This window comes from Sander lucioperca, chromosome 4, assembly GCF_008315115.2.
Source record: "Sander lucioperca isolate FBNREF2018 chromosome 4, SLUC_FBN_1.2, whole genome shotgun sequence".
NCBI classification, from domain to species: Eukaryota; Metazoa; Chordata; class Actinopteri; order Perciformes; family Percidae; genus Sander; species Sander lucioperca.
This window is the reverse complement of record NC_050176.1, coordinates 30674900-30699236: the sequence shown is the minus strand read 5'-3', so window position 1 is coordinate 30699236 and position 24337 is coordinate 30674900. Positions and strand designations below refer to the sequence as shown.

The 24337-nt window shown below is 38.9% G+C and overlaps 1 protein-coding gene across 3 annotated transcripts in view; it reads right to left on the bottom strand.

The window, feature by feature from the left end:
• Window positions 1-1887: 1887 nt before the first annotated feature.
• usp53b (ubiquitin specific peptidase 53b) overlaps window positions 1888-24337 on the bottom strand; it is a 27964-nt gene continuing 5514 nt past the window's right edge. For all 3 annotated transcript variants that reach the window (XM_036000040.1, XM_031276771.2, XM_031276772.2), the window contains exons 8-17: window positions 21676-21781; window positions 20332-20478; window positions 19816-19965; window positions 19550-19718; window positions 14580-14702; window positions 13414-14134; window positions 6751-6812; window positions 5209-5287; window positions 4260-5098; window positions 1888-3584 (exon numbers count right to left, since the gene is read on the bottom strand). In XM_036000040.1, the coding sequence (XP_035855933.1) occupies window positions 3508-3584; window positions 4260-5098; window positions 5209-5287; window positions 6751-6812; window positions 13414-14134; window positions 14580-14702; window positions 19550-19718; window positions 19816-19965; window positions 20332-20478; window positions 21676-21781 (2473 nt within the window). In that variant the 3' untranslated portion in view covers window positions 1888-3507. The remainder of the gene's footprint in view (window positions 3585-4259; window positions 5099-5208; window positions 5288-6750; window positions 6813-13413; window positions 14135-14579; window positions 14703-19549; window positions 19719-19815; window positions 19966-20331; window positions 20479-21675; window positions 21782-24337) is intronic.

The following is a 24337-nucleotide window of genomic DNA, read 5'->3' as shown; positions in this document are numbered from 1 at the left end:
TGTTTTCTGTGTTGTGCTTTCCTGTATATATTTAAAAATGATAATCTTCAGTGAGAATCTGTGGGGGTTCGAAGTAAAAAAAAAACACACACACATATTGAAGTAACTTATTTGAGTGATACAATAATTTAAACTTTATTCAACAATGAATAAAAATAAATATATATTATCTACAAAAATATAAAGTGTAGACAGATTTTTTTTTTTTTTAATTGATCTGTACTAACACAAGTCATGAAGTATTCACTGAAGCACCGACAACTCAATTCAACAGTAATGTCAGGCCAAATCCTAACCACACATAGAGGTATGACAATAGGATTCAGTGAGGCATACAGTTCCAACACATCAGGCTACATCAGCCAGTAACTTTTCAGATAAAACCAGTGACATAATAGGGAAAGTTCTCCTTTGTTCTTGAGTGTTGATGCAATATAGTCTAAATAGGTTATGTCCCTGTATATTTAGCAAAAGATAAAATATATGGATTGATGCAATGCCAACTGTGACATTAAGTGACACAGGACAAAAAGACCTTTTGTCAAACAGGCCTCTTGAGTATATAAAGCCTTACTGTGACTGAAGACTATGGATCATGAGGAAAACCAATTATCAGCTTCTTTTTCCAAGCTTACACACAAGCAGACACGCAGGCACGCATGCACATTTGATAACCCAAGTAAATCTTTCAGTTTTTATACATAAGGCTTTTTCAAACTGGAAAGGTGAGATGCACTTGTCACCTTCAGGTAGACTACAGATTTTCCTATTTTTTGCCCCTTACATTTAAACAAGTCAAACCTTTGCCAATTGCAGCTGGATGCAGAGCGAGCAGTAAGTTTTGCCGCGGTGGTTGTAGCTTCTAAGTCTGAAAGGGCTTTTACGAATATTGTAACTGACACAAATCCCTCACCCTTTCACTCCACTCCATTCCACCAACCCCTCACCCCCACCCCCCATAACAAGGCCATAAGAAGCGCGCATACACACACACACACACACACACACACACACACACACACACACACACACACACACACACACACACACACACACACACAGGCATGTCATCAGATATGTCACTATTAGCATTGCATATTTAACAAGTTTTGCATGACGTCCTCCATCCCTTTCATTTGTCACCTTCATTCCCAATTGTGGTTTCCCTCACAAATAACATGTTCAACTGAAAATGTCAAGGCACTCTTGATATAACTGAAGACACAACAATCAGAATGTAAAATACAACTGTGTGGAAAAACAGGAAAAATACTGTTGATTGATCAAATAAATGTTGAAAAAACTGTTGAAATGATCATATAAGAAACCACACAAAAAACACTTTGCAGGTGAGACAACATTAAGATAATCTGGTTAATATACTCCAAATGAGCTTCATCTAATCAAATAGTTTAGTGATTTCTATATCCAGTGAATACATTAGATATCTTATAATAAGAGTAAAATAAGTGATTTATAATTACTACAGCACAATCTTGTGTGAAGGCATCCTTATGTTATTTGAACGATCAGACTGCTCGATTAAAGAAATTCTTAACGGCTCAGTTACACTGAATGCCTTCTTTTTCTTCAATTTAAACAGTGTCATATAAATAAAGAAACCATGACACATGGTCAAATTACAAGTTTAGGTGTGGACACACACACACACACACACACACACACACACACACACACCTGTAAACACCATCCTTTAGTGTCAAATGGCACAAACACAACACACAAACAGCTTATTTAGCGACTAAATGTGTGCGGTTAGAATAGTTATTGTGGATAGACAAAAATGCAAAGTCATAAAATATGCATGAATGGCAGGACGTTTAGGAAAGGACTTGGCAATCTAGTGAGCACAAAAGAAAATTAATATTTTAAAATTGATCAACACTCTGATTTTTATGTGTTCTCTGGAATGTCGGATATACAGAATACAAAGCTTTAAAAAAATGCCAAAATCATCTTAACATCAGTTTTGGTGAATGCATAGCATGTCTTAAAGTTGTTTTCCAGCGTATTGTTTGCATCATATGTTTATATTTACAGTGTCATTGCATGAGCAAGAGAAGGGAACAACATTGAAGTGTTTCAAAAGTTTTCAAATCATCAAATAGTTACAATTTGCTATTATTTATTTATTACAATTGAGTAAAATCCAATAGAATTTGTTTGTTATTATCATGCTCATGCTTATGCTGTACATACAGCTAGTAAGACTTTGTAAAGGCCACATGCAGGTTTCAGAACATTAGTCTTATGGACAAGAATAATTGTTGTGTTTATGGTCAATATCAGATATGCATATTAATTATATTAGCATCATTATGAAAATACCTGCAAATACAGACCTGTTTAAATTTGTCTACTTTAAAAGGAAGACTGAAAAAATACAATTTGACATCACTGTGAATTACAAAAAAGGATTACAAGAACCAGCACAATCGAAGGCAGAATACACAAGGTGATACGGTCGTACAGTGTATAGTGACCTACTGAATAACATGAGGGCTGCCCCCTCTACAAAACATCAGTCAACTAATTGTAGGATTTGTAGACTGCCAGAAACTGAACACAGTCTTGCAAAACCACATTTTAAAAAGATCTTTACATATTAACAAATGATGGCATTAGAATCTATGCCAACAGATTTTTACAGTCAAAGAACATGACTGGTACGGGGCAGCCCTCAGTCATTCATTAACACATACATGTTGTAAAATAACTGATAAATGATAAGTTTAAAGAAATCAGTAACTGAATGTACGTAAGTGTTTCAATGTCTGTTCTCTGGTGACCTAGAGCCCTCAATGTGCATAAAGTCGGTAAACTGCCCAGATATTATCCTCTGACAGGTGTAAATTAGTGAACTACCTTAAACCTGTTGCTGATGACGCAAACTTTCAACCTTTAGTTTTTTTGTTGTTGTGTAAAATTACATCGTATTCTGATAAAGTATCTTAAACATATCTTTTTATGACATGGTGTGATCTGTTATCACACTTACTTCTTTCATCTCTATATAATTACTGTACAGACCACAGTATAATCAGTCTAATTCTGGCTCACCATAATCTCTCATGTCTTTAAATATATTGGTATATCGATTATTCTGCAGCACTTTTGCAGGACTACTGCACAAATAATAAACATTTAAAACTTAACATAAGGTGATTAAAAAGAACAATAAAGACTCAAGAACCATTTGTGCAAACTGAAAACAGTCCAGAATTTGGTCAAAACTAAATCTTGCAGCAATACTGTGGGACAATGGAAGACGGTACAGTATACGTGACAGTTGATAATCCGTCAAACGACATGCAACAGCATTTAGAAAAAGGTTTTACTTATGTGACAAGCTTGCATAAATAAATTCCACTTAATTCAGAGTAGTCACACTTCAGGACATATTTCCATTCTGTAAACTCTTTGGCATCCAGTTAGTACTCTACTGACCACTGTCCATCCATGTAAACAAACCTTACCAAGTAACACTCATAAAAAACCACGTTCATCCAGTCCTTTGGCTGTCACTGGGTTCCATTTTGCAGTGGGTTTATTGCTATTATGGCCTGTAAAGAAAACAAAAAAGAATAATCTTGTTTAAATGATTGTTTTGCCAAACAAAGAAAACAACTGAATACTGTCATTTGTCTGTCTGTCTGTCCTTTGATTTTTTTCTCAACCGTTCATCGTTCTACTTCACACTTGGCGGGTGCATTGCTGAGGACCCGAGGAAGTGCAGTGTTGAGTGCGAGCTCTTGAGATCTACGGGACATATTTATTAGTAGTGCGGTATGTACACACTGTGTAGTGTATTGAGAGGGGACCCCTATTAACTGTTACACCGCCAAACGGCATGCTTGGCTATGCTGGGTACAGCTCGCTCTCCGTCGCTCACTACAGTACATTCAAAAACAGATGAAGAAAGAGAATTTCGAGATGTTACATTGTAGCAAACTCAAACATTCCAAGCATCAGATTTAACTTTCGTAATAGACGCTTTTGTTCCCGGAAATAGCCTGGTCCCAAATAGCTAGCTGTTAGTAAAATGACATGTATACTCTAGCATTGGTATATGTCATTATATTGTGATTTTGATATATATGGTAAAATAGTAAATTGTCTTGAAGATGAATTGAGAAACTGTTGAATTCAAAATAACCAGACAGGAATGAAATCAAGGTACTTCAATAATCTAATGTTCCCATACAATAGTCCTGTTGATTGATATTAGAGAGTCTTACTTGTTTCAGGTCTGGCTTTTGGCACATCTTGTGAGTGTGTGTCAGTGGCGAGTGTGTGGGTGGTATCTCTGCGCTCAGTCACAACCACTGTCCGTGGCACCGTGGCAGAGAGGACAAGAGGCCTCTGGTTGTGGTACTTGAGACGGTATGTTTCCGTCATACAGTTATCCACAGTGAAGTATGTTGTCAGAGAAACCTCTTGAGCTGGCGCGGCCTGTTCCACTCTGCATCCAGTCGGTCTCTCCTCACTTTCACATGATGATGGGGTACTCCTCTCTAGGTCAGAGCCTGACTTGGAGCTTGCATCTGAGAAAGTTCTGAGGCCTGAAATGTCAGGCTTCCTGTGAGGACTAACATAGGATGTGGAGGAAAGACGAGGACTCGATGGCAAGGGTTCTTGAAGCATCCTCGGACAAAACACTGCGTGGCTTGTTTCACCCTGGTGAGGAGAGATCCGCTGGGTCGGTCGAAGGTGAGGCGACCCTGTCGTTCCGAGCTGATGCTGATTGTTCAGTTGGAGAGGTTCCGCAGTCACATTGCTGGGAGGGTGGTATGGCAGGGTCATGCGTGAACACTGGGATTCAGAGGCGACAGCCTCGCTGTTGCTAAAGCGGTATGTATTTTCTCTGTCCTCGGACTCAGAGAGAGCGAGATCGTCGGAGCTGTTCCATTCTGAGCTGCTGGTTTTTGTAATGTGCCTCAGGGCTGTACTTTCTCCAGTGTGCCCCCTACAGTTTATCAGATCCTGCTCTTCACTCTGCCTGTTATCTGAACCGGTGGAGTCCCTCTCTGAGGATACTGCTTTTCTGGAGGAATTAGAAGTGTACTTTGATTTCCGTCTACAAAAGAGAATGATGGAAATTAAAATTTGATATATTGGAAATCCAATTTATGAGTCCATATATGTACATACTACAACACGTTATATATAGTTTATAATAAAGGGCACCTCGAACTTGGACTGCACTTTAGATGTGAATGTGAAACTTGGTCATGGTTCTTTCCCTGAGGTTTGGGTTGATGTTTACCTATAAAATATAAAACAAAAGGGATCAAAACATAGTAACAGAAAAAGAAAAAAGAAACTACAAAGCTGTATAGCCGTCCTCCTTTGGAAAGGTTTATCTATTGTGGCGAGTAACTAGTTACATACTGTAATTGCAAAAGTTCAAAAGGTAATGCATTTTTATCTTCTGACACTACTCTTTAGAGTTAAATTCACCACGAAAAAAATTAGAACATAGAAATCTTCAAAACTATGTCAGAAGATAAAAATCTCAAGGATATAACAAATAAGACATTCGGCATAAAACAACATAGGAAGACGATAAGAGCCTTGGGGGGAAAAAAAACAGGATTTGAGTGTGATTAATGACTTGTTTTCTCAGAATATAGAGATTGAATTCAGCATCCTGTGAATTGAATCAGAATGATGCTAAATCACAGATTTTAGAATTTATTTATTTTCCTCAGAGATTTCTTTCACTTACTCCTGATCTTCTTTGATTAGGAGTAAGTGACATACATGCACACACTTACAATGAAGCAAAATGAATCAAAAGTGGAGACCAAGCAGAGACAAAATCATCTACACATCTGACTATGAAACCGATGTCCTCTCAGGACACAAGGTGGCAGTATGTATCACACTACACTTCCTTACAGCTGGATGAACCAGCCAGCACGAGCAGCGATAGGCAGCGTGGTGCCGAATACCTTCCCTTTAAAAATAGATGTGTCTTTTTCTTTTTTCTTTGCTGTTGCCCTGGAGAGGCCCATGCAAGGATAAAAGCTTTAGCTGTCTGTTGGAAACACTGGCTCTAGATGCACATGGCCTCGATAAAGTATCAAGTGCAGCACACTCAAAGTACTGCATGAAACAGAAAGATATTTATGACAATGCCAGCAGCCCTGTCCAGCTGTGCTATCTGAATGAGTTTTGTGGGATTATCATCAGATTAATGCCTGTGCAGGGCTGACTGAGTGAAGAGATTTAAGAAGCCAGTCCAAGCTCAGAAATCAATCTTCAATTACTCTCACATTATCAACTCACACTTCATCTGTTATACTAACAGAAATATAGAGAAAAAAATAAAGTAATAACCTTTCTTACTCTTTTAAATTAACTTATGTTAACTTATGTGTGCACTAAGGCAAAAACAACACATTTGCACAGACAGAAAACTGGTATATCTTATATTTACAAATCGGATCTGATCTGATTAAAAAGACTAAATTCTGATTCTTCCTTGTAAATCTTTTTCTGGTAGTATTGCAGATTACATGTGAGATATAACCAACCCTCACATCTTCTTTAATGCTTAATCATGTTTTAATTTTCACATCATGCTATTTTGTTTGGTGGTCTCATTCTATACTTTTTTGTATATTATTTTGTCAAGGGTTAATTATTCATTTCCCATTTTGCCATAAATAAACTTATTACAGTACAAAGACTCAAAACGGAAGCCCTTACAATCTTGGAACTTACCGTTGTGTGAAGGTGAGGATGTTATACTTGATTTGGCATCGCCACCTTTTTGGTGCAGCTGACTGAAAATAAAAGACTACAATTATTATTCATGTTTTTATGAATAGTTATATAGTATTTTGAAAAACACAGTCAGCAGAGCAACAATCAAACAAACCATTTTTCATGGTCTTTTGAGGCACCAAATAAAGCAAAGCACTTTGGTAAAAAACAATACTGGCAGAATGACAGAAACAGGGCTGGACTGGCCATCTGGCATACCGGGCATTTTCCCAGTGGGCCGACACACTTTTGGGCCGAATCGCTGATATAATTTATAGGCCTTTTTTTTCTGGGCTGCGCCGGCCCATAAAGAACTGACAGCGGCCCATTGGTTAATTGTCTTTATTGGCAGTGGCCTGACCCAATCAAATCCAGGATTGGATTCCCCACTCCCGGCCCTGAGACACAAGCTGTAATAGTTATGCTTATGCTGGAAGTTTAGCATCCACGTTAAAATGGACAAACGACCACCAAAGCACGAGGGAGGTACAGAGAAATTATGGGAGAAAAAGATTAAGAATCTACAGGCGGATGCCTCAAAATGTGCCAACATTTCTGACATGTTTTGGGGCTATAGTAGCTGCTTCAACATCAGCATTAACCTGAAGTAGAGGAAGGAGGAGAGGTGGCTGGCTATACAGAGAAGCAGAAACAACATCATGACAGGGAAGAAGCTGAGGAGGAGGAGAGTGACCATGACAGGGCCATGGGAGCGAGTGAGGAAAAGATGGAAGAGAGAGTAGTTAACAACGTGGTAAGGAGTAGGCACATTAACAGGGACTCTCAGGAAGGGATGGAGGCTGTGTGTGCGTGTGTGTGTGTGTGTGTGTGTGTGTGTGGGCTTGTTTAACTATATTTGTGGGGTCCAAAAACCAGGAGTCCAGTATACTTGTGGGGTCCTGACAGCTCCGTGGGGCCAAAATGCTGGAACCCACAAGTTTAAAGGGCTGTTTGAGGGTTAAGACTTGGTTGTAGGATTAGGGATAGAGTTAGGTTACGGTTAGGGTGAGGGTAAGGGTTAAGATTAGGCATTTAGTTGTGATGGTTAAGGTTAGGGTAAGGGGCTAGAGAATGCATTAGGTCAATGACGGGTCCCCACAAAGATAGTGCCACAAACCTGTGTGTGTGTGTGTGTGTGTGTGTGTGTGTGTGTGTGTGTGTGTGTGTGTGTGTGTGTGTGTGTGTGTGTGTGTGTGTGTGTGTGTGCGCCTCACTTCATAACGGCAACCAGCAGTTTGGCTGTAACATTAAAGTTCGTGGCTGTCAGGTAACCTAACTGTTCAAGCTTACGTTGACAATGCTAGCGGTTGGCCTGCTGGGTAGCTGAAAAGTCTGTGTGATCTATAAAATCAGTGTCGATACAAGCATCAGTGTTCCTTGAATTGCTTAATTAGCTTCTCTTGTATTGGTGCTCTTTTCCAGGGCATATACTACTCTCAGCTTTATTGTAGCTTTTGGGAAGGATTATGGTTATGGTTATTGTATTTAGCAGACACTTTTGTCCAAAGCGACAAAATATGAATCTTACAATAGTTAAAATGTAACAGTAAACTGTTTTTAAAAGTTGCTAAGCCAATATTAAGCAAAATAGTAATAATAACAATAATAGCAATACAATATCAAATATCAATAATAATAAAAAAAATTAAACAAATATACCATATATTTTAATATAAACCATAAATATACACATCATAACTCTAAGAATTATTTAATTATTTAAGTGTAAGATCAACAGATAAGTCTTGAGACCCCTCTTGAAGGATCAAAAACTATCACATGAACGCAGAACACTAGGCAACTCATATCAGAGAATGCGCGCATATTTTAAGAGGACTGTCTGCAGGGTGGGTGTGGGCCGCCTGGGCCAAAAATGCCAGGGCCGATTTTTTGTCCCAGTCCAACCCTGGACAGAAACTATATATTCACTGTCTGCTGGGGTCCAACTGGATTGGATAAAAATACTTTATTGATACTGATTCAGTTTTTATTTGGTGACAGTAAGCCTTTAAACACTTCCATTAAATTTGAACTTTAATTTAGATATGTAATTATGTAATTCCTCTTACAGTCACCTTAAGTGCATTTTCTCCAGATAAGTGCAGACGAGGGAAACGCATTACCAAGTATAAACAGCTGCAACTAAGTAATCACTTATAAATCCAAACTTAATGAAACCTCTGACATTTATCATCAATTTATTATTACTACATCCTTCATTTAAAGGAAAATTATACCATGGATACTTTTATAGCCTGCATTAGGGCTGAAGCTATCGATTATTTTCATTGTCGATTAATCTTTTTTCTTTCTTTCGATTATTCGATTAGTTGTTGTCAGAAAAAAGTAAAAAATGCAGATCAATGTTTTCCAAAGCCCAACATGATGTCCTCAAATGTCTTGTTTTGTCCACAACTCAAAGATATTCTGTTTAGAGTCATAGAGGAGTCAAGAAACTAGAAAACATTCACATTAAAGAAGCTTGAATCAGATCATTTTTCTTAAAAAAAATTACTCCATATTAATCGATTATCCAAATAGTTGGCAATTAATTTAGTAGTTGACAACTAATCGATCAATCATTGTGGCTCTATAGTAACATTCAGTACATTTCCGGAACACATTTGTAATAAGATATTGCAATTTACATGCCGTGTTTAATAAAATTCTCTTCCTACAGATGTTTATTGTCTACTAAACTAAAACAACAGTTCTAGCTGTGCCAGGTGTGATGTTCCCTGGGGAAGGATTTAACAATCTGTGTAGATCATAGAAACTTCAAGTTTGCTTCAATAGTGCAGTTTTAGCTTTCTTCGTGATGCATTGATATTATATATAGCACAAGTTATTTGAAAAGTAATGTCTTGGGAACAAATGGTGTGTTCCTTCCAGTTTTAGCCTAGTTTCCAAGGAAATCAAAAGTATTTTCCGAGTGATGATGCATGTACACCGTAGCGTCATCAACCATCAAAAATCTCAGAATAACAAACTGGTGGAGGAATGTAGTGAAGGAAGTGTACAGAGAAATGGTTGAGAAGCATGGGGTCTGTCTATGGTCATTGTTTATTAGATAAAAACTGTTTCATTATTTTCATGTGATGGAGCCAATAACTAATTACTGAATAAGAATGAAAAAACGAGAGAATGAGGCAATTTGTGGGACACAATTAAACTCTTAACTATTGCTAATATAAATCTTACAAACTAATACGATTTTCTTCCATGAATTAAAGGGTGTTTATATCATGGATATCGGCTGTTAAAGGATAGGTTTAGTTTTTCTTAAAGTCAGGTGCCCATTTGTACACTGAAATAGGTTGAGCTTCCACCAGCCATTAAAAGATCCCTTTCTAATGTTCTTTCTAGGAGAACAAACTCCACAGTCTTTGTTCTGTACAAAAATGTATTGCATATGGATAATGAAGTTTATCTGAAGCTAATATAAGGCTTCAGTCGTCCAAATTAGTCAAATGAAGTTGTTATCCAAAATTCCCTTTATTTGTTACTACCCCTCCACTGAAGTTATACAGGGAATTTTGTACTAAAACACTTGATTGTTAACAGTTAATAATTAAAACTGTTGATTTGTCCAGCTCAGCCTGCTGAAGCCTTATATTATCTTCAGATAAACTAGAATGCATTCTAACACAAAACATTTTGTTTCTCATCACTTCCATTGAAAGTGCATTAAAAATGCATATTTTAATGGCCAAATTGAATAATTACAGCAAGCAAACCAGGTTCAATGTTATTTGTTTCCCCCCAAAAAAGTGGTTATGTTTTCGGCTCGGTTTGTTTGTTTGTTTGTTTGTCAGCAGGATTATGGAAAAGTTACTGGCCCGATTTTCATGAAACTTAGTGGAAGGGTGTAGCATGGGCCAAAGAAGAACCCATTAAATTTGGAGCTGATCAGAATCAGGGGGCGGAATAATTTTTCACTTTTGTCAACTTTGCGAGATAGGGTGTTTGTGCTGCATTTTTTTTCCCAGTTAGAGCTACAACGATCAGTCAACTAATCGATTAGTTGATCGGCAAAACATAATTGGCAACCATTTGTATAATCGATTAATTGTTTAAGTAATTGTTCAAGCAAAAATGGCAGAAAATGCTGTTTTTAGCCTTTCAAATATGGAGATTTCTTGCTTTTCTCAGTTTAAAATCATATGAAATTTTGGGTTTTGGACTGACAAAACATGACATTTGAAGACATCACCTTGGACTTTTTGAGATAATAAGATGCACATTTTACACTTTTTGTTTAAACGCTCAGAGCAATAAAAAACAAAACATCTTTGTAGCGTCCATGTTGCTTCCACATTATGACTTAAAGCTCATGAACACACCAAAGTCGGAAGAACGACTTCCCAACTTGGGAAATGCGACCATCCGAGGATCACGTGAATTGGCCTTTGCGGAGTTCTGCGCTCTTGTGCCATTCTAGTTGTCTATTGTTTAAAAGGCAAACTTCAAAAATCGTGAATCAATTATACTTACTACCCTTGTAGTTCATTAAGGTACTCCAGTACTCACTTATTTACAGCCGTAATAACTTGGTGATTTAGTTAGCTTGTAATGTTCCCACTTCTTGAATCTAAAACCTCAATTGACCCTTCGCTAAGCCCCGCCCTCCTCAGTTACTGTTGCTACGCCTGTCAAGCTTTCGTGCCTGGCACGTCTGTTACAGTATGTATGCACCGGTGTCAGACATTCCCAAGGAGATAATTAGTAATTTTTGGCAAACAGGTGAAATATCTGAGAGAGCAAGACAAAAGGGACTGCAGTATGCATTCGAGGGATATATCCACAACATAATATGCAACCAATGAGAGAATAATTTCATCAAAATTGAAGCTAAAGCCTATAGGTCATGCAATAATGTGAGCCGCCTCATAGCTGACCATTCAAATGGGAAACACACAAATTGAGGAACAGCTATGTTCATGCACATCAGGGTAAGTGACATTTGAAAATAATCTAATAATTATAATAATTATAAATCAAACCGCTTATCCATAAATCTTGTGGAATAAACACAAGACATTCTCCTGCTTATATTTTTAGCGATTAACAAATGCTGAAATATATTTTAAAGTATGTCAGTGAGCCTCCGTCTTGCCTTTAATCATCTTAAGGATGGGTTAATAACAGCTGTGTACACACTCGATCGCTCTCTGGGACATGTTTTCGTGTTTGGAGCTTGAAACAAGCTAGCGCGGACCGCTGATTAGCTTACAACGCTAGTATTCGGGGCAAAAAGACAGTAGCTCCCAAGACTGCGGCCGCCTGTATACGAGAACGCGACTGTCTTTATAATCTATCTTTTTAATAAACTGTCTTACTTACTTACTTACTTACTCTGTGCCCCGAATACTAGCGTTGTAAGCTAATCTGCGGTCCGCGCTAGCTTGAAAACATGTCCCAGAGAGCAACAGAGTGGGTACACATCTGTTATTTAACCCCTAGGTTCGTTTTGCACCGGAATTGTCTTTATTTTACATTCAAATATATGCATTATGAACAAAGAACCGTCATTATTTCGAAGCAATGCTGTGCTGAGTTAGTTAGCTAGCTAGCTAGCTAACATTAGCGTGTTCTTGCCATAGACAGTATATAAGAGTGGACCAACAGATCCCGTTGCTCTGGACGGAGACCAGTGAAGGCCATTAGAAGCACTTTTCCGGTGAGCGCCGAGCATTACCCCGCAGCCTCCAACTGAGAGAGACGACGTAAATGTGACGTGAGCAACCTGTCTGAAAGTTGGAAGTCTTCTGGTAGCTGTGCCAAGAGAAATCTCAATCATTCCCAATCTTGCAGAGATGGAGAGCGTAGGTATATGTAAGGAGATAACATAGGCACAGGCTAATTATTGCTAACTAAAATGCTAGTTAACATTAGTAGTTAAACTTAAACAGCTAATGTAAGTCGAAACTGTCTGCGAGCTTCTCCTGTACTATACGGTAAATCCTCTACTATGCGACAGTGCATCCCGTGGTTATGACACAATCGTTAGCCTATTTTTACAAAATCGTCTGCTACGGAGCCATAACGTGAGGTACAAGGTAATGAAGCCTTTTATACATTGTCGTGTTTCTTTAGAAATAAACAATGGACAAATAAAGTCTTTAAACGCTTAAAGTTATTCGCTGTCAAAGTGTCATCAAAATGAATGGCAGTCAATGGAATGCTAATGGGGGGTGAGTGCTTATTAGCATCAAAATGGCGCCATAGGAGGTTCGGGTTGTGAGGAGACACTTACCCCCTTGGTTGTTGCCTTGGAGCAGACGTATGTGTTTTTGTTAATACTGTCGACATTTAGCTAGTTGTGAATGGGGCCTCCCACACTGCTTGATCCACGCCCAGCCTTTCTCCCCTTGGGTTTTAGGTTTCGGGAAGGGAAAAATTCCACCACCCCGTCCAAGCTTGTAGGATACCGGGTATCGGATTTGCACAACGCTTCGGCGTACGGTATTTCCCTCGCTCGAAAGCTTGACAGACCTCCCGCGCTAAGTTACGGTTGCTAAGCCACGATTGGCCTGTGGCGGTTTTTGGGCGTGGCTTAGCGAAGGGTCAATTTGTCCTTAATAAAAATCGCTCATTGAACAACACACAGTTGTTTCTTACCTTTGCAACTGTGTCTCCGGTGTTAAGCTCTGGTCTTTAACAACAAAGCCATCAACGCCAGGCGAGTCGGGATTGGTGGAGCCACTGCTGAGTCTATCGCTGCTCTCATAGCCAGACTCTGTCCTTTGGATGGTCCAGGTATCACTACGCAGCAGTGTCTTGGGGCCACCCTTAAGTCTGCTGCCCCTCTGTTGGCTGGCCCTGCTCTCTGACTCCACAGAGCTGTGGCTCTCAGTCTCATGCCGCTGCTCATCCTCATAAATTGTCATTAAACACTTCTGCTTCCGATCTTCTCTGGTTCGTACGTATTCCCGCTCTCGGCTTTGTTCAGTGTGCACTCTTTCCTGGGATGTAGGCTTACTGTGCCGCGGGCTGTCGTGTTGCTGTTGACGGCGCTGCTCCAGTTCGTTCAGCACAGTGTCCACATTTAACACCTCCCGAATGGGTCTCCAAGTGGACTTAGATTTATTGCGGCTGCCTTCACTTCCACCTTTTTCCCACTGCTCCTGGCAGCTATCCTGATCATAGCCACTTGGGGAAGTGTTGTTCCTCCGGCTGTGCCCACCACCCTGCATACCGAAGGATTGTCCACGTGGCTCCTGAGATCCTCTGCTTGAATGGTTTGATGACTTCTCAGTGCGTGGAAAGCTTTTTAATTTTTGGTCCACAGGAGGCCTCGGTGCATTCTTTGGAGGAGATGACGATCTTGCATGTGCCATCTCTAGAGAAAGTGGACACAGATTATTGATCAACATGCTCTGACGTACAGCACTTATCTACACTGGCTTGCCCCTGTATTATATTAGATTCAACTTCATTGTCATTGTGCAGAGTACAAGTACAAAGACAACGAAATGCAGTTTGCGTCTAACCAGAAGTGCAAAAAAAGCAGAAAAGTGCAATGTGATATACAAAGTATAGACAGGTGGTGCACAGGCAGGACAAGAAATATATTGCAGTGTTATAAGAGCAGAATAAATATGGCTATGTAATATGAACAATGTATGAACAACATGTACAGATATGTGCAATGTAGTAGTAGTGACATTATAATAGTAGTAAGAATAATATAGATATATGCAGCGTAATAGCAGAATATATATGTATGTATTTGTCTTTGCCTCTCTATTATCAGTGTTTCCTATAATGCAGACACAATGCTCTACCTTTGTGTTGTGATGGGTCCGTTTTCCGATGACATCGATCCTTTTTTGATGTTTCACTTGGCCTCTGCAAATTCTCCATGACAGGTTCCTGGAATGTTTTAGGACTGCCAAGGTGATGTTTCACTAAAAAAAATAATATTGAAATGATGGATGAGTGGTTGCTCATGGATGTTTTTTAACTTGTGATTTATTTTTATGTCTCTTACTGTATTTCTGAATGCTGATGTCAGTGAAGCAAATAGTAAACAACTGTTATTTGGCCCTAAATTCCTTTTGCCTTCATAAATCACCATGGGGTATGAACGACCAATTAGGGTATGACACGACAGCTTGCTATACTTTCACACATTTACCAGAGGTGAGAGCATATCTAATATCAGACAAATTCACACTGTGTTGTGCCCTGAAGGTATTAGCTTAAGCTAACAGGGTCAACTACCCAGCCAGGAAATTTTTGATCATGTTTTGGTCATTCATTACAAATTTTAATGCTGCTATAATTTTTTGCAATGTGGCTTTCTCACCTTGCATATTTGCTGCAAACAGGGCAAGAGCCAAAACAAAAAATATCTTACCAAAGAACAGATGCTAGTGCATCATTAGCAATGTTAAAATACACTACTGCTGCCACATTTGCCAACATGTGGTGTTCTTTCTTTGCCTCTGTAGCATGCAGGTCACTGTGAGAAACAAGAGATGCTGTGAATTGCGAACATCTGCCTCCAAATCAGCACATTCACCCAACAACTGCACTGTTTCACATTTACCTCTAAACCCCTCCTTTCTGCATGATAGCAACTGTTTCCTCCTTTATCTTTGTGTTTCTATTTAATCAGTCCTGCACTTGAAGAAGATGCTTCATATTTTTGTGAAGACCTAGAGTAAAACACAATATAACATACAGTAACAGTCTAATAAATAACCTCTCTGAAACATGGATATCACAACAGCAGTGAGTTGCAGCAGTGAGTAAGCTGCTTTAGTATTATGGACATCCAGATTTGTTAATGTAGCCTAATGCTGACATTTAAGTAGTTCTTCTGAAAATGGATACTAGATTTAAATTGACTACACCTTCCACAACTGCCAAGTAATTTACCAGTACACACTTCATCATGTAGATTGAAGTTATACAGAGACTCTCAGGCTTAGTAATGCAAGTACACACTGCAGGGCAGTTGTCTTTGTTAATTGTTGTAAGAGTGGATAAGACAAACTACCACCATATTGTACTGCAAGGCAAGAAACAATACTTACTAACCTCAATATAAATTAATTTAACAAAAGAGATAACAGTAAATAATGCATACAATATGTATAATAATAAAAAACTGAGCCATATCTCACTCTATAACAAAAAAAATCAATCACTTACTCTTGTTTTCATAAAAACAATAATCAGGTCCCATGCCAGTGTCAAAGTGTCTGGGCACCACACTAAAGCACAACAATCCATCTAAACGGGCAAGGCGCCATTGCCAAAAAAACAAGCAGATAAATTAATGGAGGCAAACATCGGAAATGTCTAGGGGAGGAGTGAGGACCGTAGAGCAGGAGTGTGCTTGGCCACAAAAGCAGGGATTAGGGAGGGAGGCGTGGGTGGTAATCTGCGTGCAACAGAGGCATCATCCTTATGTCAAGTTCAAGCCAGCACACAGGGCAGGACAATCTTTCTGCCTGCGGTTTAACAGCACTCTCTCAACCCCAATGCCAATCATAACTGTAATTTGCGGAGGGATATTAATATTCTCATGGGTGCTGACATTTGATGTTTAATTTTACTTAGTGATACCTTCATACAAATTGTTCAGATGCTCTAATAGATTGGGATTTATGGAAATGAAATTATTAGACAAATTGTAATTAATCACCATTTTGATCCCTATCATGATATCTTATTAATCATCAATACTAAATACATTATAAAAATGCTGTCTGGCAGCAACTAACCTCTGTTATTACATCTGTAAAGTTCAGTTAGATAACCTATTTAACCTATATGTATACAGCAATAAAATAACTAAAAGAACATTTTTATATGAATGTAAGGCATATGTGCACATTCATGAGCGTGTGAGTCGTGTACGGTTGCATACATACATCATTTTATAGGGTACATACCTTGACAAAGTTGACTTGTGTGTTTATAATACTATGATAATGAAGTGAAAGTAAAATTATACATTAAATGTGCATAAATGTTCATATCAGCATTTTAATTATTTATGTGATCATCTTGAGGTAATGTGACCAAGCTATCATTACAATAATGTTATGGTAGTTATTGTATGATACCATGGTCTGGGTCACACTTGTTTCTGATTGTAGAGTACATGTGAAAAATGTTGTATTACCTGTAGCAATGGTATGCAACATTTTGATTGCTGTATATATAATTACTGATGTAAAGGCCTCACAGTTCTAAATGAATATGCACAGCTGAATAGCTACTGCTTTCAATTGTTTCTAAACTGCAGGTTTACTACTTGTTTAAGTAGTGAAGTAATACCAAGGACGTCAAAGACTTCTCACCTGACACAAAAATAAACACACTTTACAGAGATTAAAGGACAATTCCGGCGCAAAATGAACCTAGGGGTTAATAACATATGTGTACCGTGTCGACCGTTCTCTGGAATATGTTTTCATGCTAATCGAATGTGTATGTAGCTAGAAACAAGCTAGCACAAACCGGTGATTAGCTTGTAACGCTAGCTTTCAGGGCAGAGGGTAAATCGCTATTTTATACAAATAACAAGGCTCAAAATAGCACCACACTTCAAGCATAATGAGGGTCCCTACATGTAAACCAAAGCATTGAGAACTTTGTAAGTGTACAGACAGACAGTTTATTAAAAAGATAGATTGTAAAGACAGCAGCATTCATGTTTACATGCGGGCGCCATCTTGGAAAACAGTCATGACCAGTCGAACAACGAACGCCGTGCAACCAGTAACATAGCTCAAACACAGCGTTCGTGATTCGACTGACCGTTTGCGGTAGCTTGTTTAAAGCTAGAGACGCATTCGATTAACATGAAAACATGTCCCAGAGAACGTTTGACTCGGGAAACACTTATGTTATTAACCCTAGGTTAATTTTGCGCCGGAATTGTCCTTTAACATGTAGTCCAAAGCTTTCAACAAACAGTAGTGAGAGATTAATTTAATTTTTTTGGCAACTGACTTTGGCCTAAGCAGGGGCGTAGCACAAAATTCTGGGCCCTGTAGAAAAGCATTTTCTATGGGCCCCTCCCCGCATCCACAGCTATTCATTCTAGTATCTTTTTGGGCCCTCCTTGCATGAGGGCCCTGGGTACTCAGTCCCCTTTCCCCCCCCAGTCCGACGCCCCTGGGCCTAAGTAGGATAATCAGTGTTGGGCAAGTTACTTCCAAAATGTAATACATTATAGATTACTAGTTACTGTCATTTGAGAGTAATTAGTTATATTACAATATTACTGTCTCTGAATTGTAATGCGTTACACTACTTTTGCATTACTTTTGAGTTACTTTCACCAAAATAACAGCGGAAGTTTGATTTGGCAGCTAGCTTGTGAATTTCACCACCGGATCAATAAAGTCTCCTCTTTATCCACTTTAATACATCAGAGATTATTCAAAATGTTTTTCATAATTAATATGAATATGCAAAGTAACTCAAGCTGTAAAAATAGATAAGTAAAACGTACAATGAAAATACTCAATTAAAAGTACCTTACAATGTATTGAAGTATGGCATTGTTGTAAAATGTTTGTTTAAAGCACTTGAATAAGAAATTCATGTTGTTTAGTTTGAAACACTCTAAAGGAAATGGTCAATTCTAGTGTGATTAAAACTCACTATTTAAATGATTTACAGTACTTGATTTACAGCTGATATGTGAAAAGGTACACCACCTTATTTGTTTAACAGTAATTTAGTTTTACTGCGAACCGTCACAGGAAGTGCTTTTATTTTGAAGTAGCCTACACGGAAGTTGTCTGTTGTGTACTCTTGCTAGCTTACTGAGATGAAGGTGAGACGCTTGATGCAAAACATGTCCGTCAAGCTTAAGTTGCTCACTTTCTTGTTTGTAAAACTGCAAAATATTGAACAGTAAATGGTCACAGTAAAAGACAAGCGTTTTTGGTCATCATTCGAAGCCATTCCACTACAGGCATAATTACTCTCCACGGCTGATAAAATGCAATGATATTACGTGTAGCAAGCCTCAACATTAATTCCCAACATGTTTATATCTGTCAGCAGCTCGGACACACTGCTGTCCACCCTGACAAACCATCACCTGTTGGGACACAGATGTTGCCCGTACCATCTCTGGTTGGCTCTGACGACGGGAACAGTGACGGGACAGCTCACTTCAACGCAGCGTAATAACTCCTGAAAATAATATCCATGTCGCAAATGTATCTATCTCTGCAGTCATCTCAACCATCGAATACAGCAACAGGAAATAACACTCACAGCTTTTTATTTCTGTGAAGAAATGTTTCACGGTGTTGGTGAATTCTTAAAAAAACAAAACACCACTAAATGTTGCGTTAAAATGCGTTGTAACTTGCGTTACTGAAATTATAACGAGTATAATATTACCGAAATTTAATTAGTAATGCGTTATATTACTGCGTTACAGCAAAAAGGAATACATTACTGTAATTTGCGTTACTTTTGTAACGCGTTACTCCCAACACTGAGGATAATCCATGACGAGGTTTGTTTAGTAAGCAGTAATGCATGACAAGTTGTCCTGATATAAGAAAATAATGAACTGTTACTAAAAGAGAACAGCTGCGTTTACCTGTCACATTGCTTGATGGGGTTTGAAGGGTTGTGAAGCCTCTATATCTGAATAATGATACACCGGTAATACTGTATTTATTTTTCAAAAATGTCTATATACACACATTTTGAATGTCTGTCAGAAGTGCAAGGATTAGGTGTGCTAATAACTGGAGGATTATCCTACCTGCTGCGTCACCATTTATTTGAGGTTTGTACCGCGGACACATAGTGGTTTGTCTCGGTGCATCTTCATTAGACACTGGAGATCCCTCAGGATTGGTGTAAAATAAAAGAAGTGGCTGGAAATGTCCCCTGATACATTTAGAGGCAACATCTTTCCATTTTGATCCAATCTGAAGAAAAAGGAAAAGTGTTATATAAAAGAGCATGTAACACACTGTAACACTTTTGAACAGGGATAAAGCAGATTGATAGCATAGAGTTTCTAACCTCCTTTACAGTAGCATCATCGAAAAACATCCATTTTGAAGATTTGGTGTGATAGGCAAAGGCTGAGTAATGTTTACTCGAAAAACAGATCATCCCCACCAGATGAAGCTCACTCCGTTTGGCATTTTCATCCGTGACACGGTTGAAAAGCTGAAATAGAGCAAATTGAGATCAAAGTTTGATCTCCACATATTGCTCTTTGGCAGATGCTAAATCCTGTGAGAATATAATCTATGTGTGTGTTTTTGATACTCTGTTGTGTGTTGTGTGTGTGTGTGTGTTTCTTTTTGTTTTATAAAAGATTGCAGCACACTGACCTTCATCATTACTAGTTTATGGACACAAATCATAAAATAGCTGACAGCTGTGATCATTGTAATTTTGTACATGAGTAAATGTCATTTTTAGCACAAAACCGACAAAAATATTTCTATAATATATGTAATGTCTATAGAATAGTGACGCAGATAAATACATTTCTATTTGTCATCTGGTAAAGTTTGCTTCAGCTCTTACCCCACACAGGTTCAAACTTGGGCCAAGTGAGCGAATGACATCGTCCGTGAGATCAGACTGCTCAGCATCCCATACAAATCCAATAGTGACAATCTCTGGACAGTTCATGAGCACACGGCGGATCTTGATACTTTGACCACAGTTGCTCTGCAAAATAATAGTAATATCAACATACATACACACAAAACATTAAGTCCTAATTATACTTTGAAATGTAATAGTATACAAGAACTTTCTCCGAGCAGTTTCTCTAAAGGGTCTGTATATACATTTTGGGAAACAAAATGAGCATTTCAATGTGTGTTCGAGACAGAGGTAGGGTGCTGTTTTTAGCCTATGTGTAGCTTAGCAAAAAGACTGGAAGCAGGGGGAAACAGCTAGCCAATGTTACAACAATTCAATATCTGTAATATCAGTTTTTTTGACAAACTGTATGTCTGAATTTAAGATGTGTAGTAATAGAAAATGAGACATCTCAAGGAGCAGCTAGTTCAAGCATTTCTATTTCTGTTTCATTACAAACAGCTTGGCCCAGTTATGTCAAAATTGGCAGCTTTTGTAACTCTGAACAAAACCCTGCATATTCTTGGATGTTTTGGGGATAAGTTTGATAGCTAACTATAAGATACAGTAATATTAATATTAATAAAGTTTACACACACAAAAACAAAGATACAGGAATAAAATCAAAAGGCAGAAACCAGTAAGAACCAAAGTTACAAAGTGCTACACAAAATGAACAATAAATCAAAGATACAGGAATAAAATGAACAAGACAGAAACCAGGAAACCGGACACAAGATAAAAATCTAAAATGTTCAGCAAGTAAAAGTGAAATTGATCTTTGTTTTTAAATGTCAGCACTAAATAAATGAGCAAATTTCCCCAAATGTCAAAGTAGTAGGTTGTAGATTTCTCTCTGCCTCTCTCTTTCTCTCTGATGCACACTGAAGAGGAAGACACCTTCTCTCATCTGTATTTGCTGGTAGCAAATACAGATGAGAGAAAAACAGTGGTTATACCCCCTTACTGCTATTTATATCCTAACACTAGTCTGGCACCGTCTCCTTCAGGCCGCTTCAAGTGCAGAGTCACAGCATAAAGCACAGAGTGTACTCTGCAGGGCTGCAATAACCATCTTTGTGTCCATGTTACAGTAGCATGCTAACTGTTCAGCTGAATGGCTAAATTGTTCATTAATAGCTGCCTGTAACAAATTAGCATTTACTTTAATTATGGTCGAATTCAGACGGACAGGGAAATATATTGAGCCACTACTTCAAGATGCCTGATTTGTTAAGAAAAAAATCACATTAAAATGAGCAACGATGGTAAGTCACATACCGGGCAGCTTCGGAGGTCACCTGTGTTGTTTGCTGCCTGCAGCAGTTCTCCAAACATGTCTGACCTGAGTCGCTCATTCTTCCCCAACATGCGATCAACCTGTTGGCTGTGCATAAAAACAGAGGTGTATTGGGTGTGGGCATGAGCCGGTATACGATTCTGACAGTATGATTACCTTCAGCAAAAATATCACGGTTTCACGGTATTGCAATTATAGCTTTAAAATGTAATATTTTTTTTAAATGTCTAGGTAAAAAATAAAAAAAAAATTCCATTGAACACAATGTATTTTATTTTTAAACACACTGTACACTGGCAGGGAGAGGGATTACTAAACTGCAGTTTCTCTCCTTGACCACTCATAAAAAACAGCTCACACCTTAGGAACGGTATGACGGAAAATGTTAGTGGTTTTGAAACCCTGAGTTTTTCAAACTGCGGTATGCCTTGAAAACCGTAACCGGTCCATGCCTAATTGGGTGTACGACATGCAGTTACAGACTGAAACTGTGTGGTAATCAATAAGAAATGTTTTAAATTGGGACATACTGTACACTCCCTGACCACTTTATTAGGTACACCTATACAATCAAATGCAATCCAATACAACATATCTGCCACAAATTCTACCTCTAGGAAGATTATAATTAGGGGTCCAAGCCCGAGTCTGCAAGAACCGGCGGTAGCAAGAGCTACGCCGTTCGCACAGCAGGGCTGTGGAACCCTATTGTTTTTGTAAGGATTAATCATCATCATCATTATTCTTCTCCGCCTAAAACTCCGACTACAGCCTAAACCGTACATGGTGGGGGGTTGCCATTTTCAGGACTGGTCCGAAACTCCGCAAGGACCTCAGGCGCAACAATTCACCCACTTCCACCACTAGGTGACGCTATAGCAGAAAAAAAACGTGTTTGGCCCTATAACTCCCACACCGTACACCCGACATTCAAAAACCATACATCCACGCGTTCCCTGGATCCAACTGAATCTCATGATATAGGCCACGCCCATTTCCACCTAAACTTTTATGCGTGAAAAATCCCGATTTATCAAAAACCTACTTTTTCTAACTCCTCCTAGACCGTGCAACCGATCGGCACGAAATTTGGCAGGTAGCATCTCGAGATGGGCCGGACAAAAAGTTCATAAAAATAGTTTTGATAGGATAAAAATTGCACATATTAAACACAAACAAATTTGTGTAGCTAACTATGAAAACACCAACTTTGCCATATCTCGGCCCAAATAAATGACATCAACGCCAAACTTTAGATTCTTGTTTGCCATGACGCTCTGATGGTCCCCCACGTTTTACGAAAATTGGTCACTAGGGGGCGCTACAAGTACAAAAAGTTTATATCTCAAGAACGGCTCATCCCATTTTTACAAAATTTGTTGGGTACCATCTAGGGCCACTCCTGATGCCAACCCTAGAGTGGGGTACTCAGGAGTCAAAGTGGGCGTGGCCTATTTTGGCCTAAATTACACATGTGGACCACTAGGTGGCGCTATGTTTTTTTTTGCCTTTAACTCCCACATTCCACATCGCACATTAGAAAACCTTACATCCACGTCTTCCTTGAATCAAGCTGAATCACATGATATAGGCCACGCCCATTTCCGCTCAAAAGTTTTTTCGCAATATTGCGCAATACCAACTTTTTCGAACTCGTCCTAGGCCGAGCGACGGATCAGCACGAAACCTGGTAGGTAGTATCTCCAGATGGACGTGACCAAAAGTTACTCAAGGAATTTTGCTATGTTAAAGTATGCGCATTTGACGACCAAACAAATTTTCATAGCTAGCTACCACACACGTATCATATCATATCTCGGCCACGTTAAATGTTATCAGCAAAGAACTTGAAATCATTGTTCAATGTTATTGGTACTACGATGCTCTGTACCAGATTTGGCAAAGATCGGCCTTTAGGGGGCGCTATAAGCAACGTTTATTTGTTTTGGCCAATAACTCAATGCATTTAAATGGGAAATTTGCAATTGCAATATCTCTGCAGTAAATGCAATCAACACAACACTTTAGGGGGCGCTATAATCAACGTAGACGAGTTTAGGCCCTTTTACTCAATCTATGGCATATTTGCAATGGAAATGTACCACAGACCTTGCAGCTCACACTTCTCAATATTTACTGATGTTTGCCTCCTACCGTTAGGTTTTGGTTTTTGCTTTTGCGTGCTCCTCTGGTTTTTTACAATAAACAAACTTCTTAACCCACCTGACAAAGATTCTACAACCTTCACAGTGGACAAATGCAACTCTTTTCTCTCACTTTTTCAATCCAAAATCAACACCATTCATAGGCGCCAATACCGTGCAATTAAACATTGCAGTTGGTGCTAAGTGGAGTCATAGTGTGATTGGTTATGTTGGTGTCATTGATTCTTAATTTCCCACGAAGCACCCATGGAGGAAAACATAAATCAGCGCCTATGACACCATTTACAACAACTTGACCACCTCCCCTGCTCCTTCAACCACCACACCTGCCTCCCCCCTCCACCCTCTCGGTCACTCTCTCATTTCTCTCTGCTGTCTCCTGTGGTCAGGGGGATTAAGAAGTTTGTTTATTGTGTAGAGAATTGTTAAAGGTAGTCTGTATATGCATGGAGGTGAACTGTTGACCACTACATTTGCA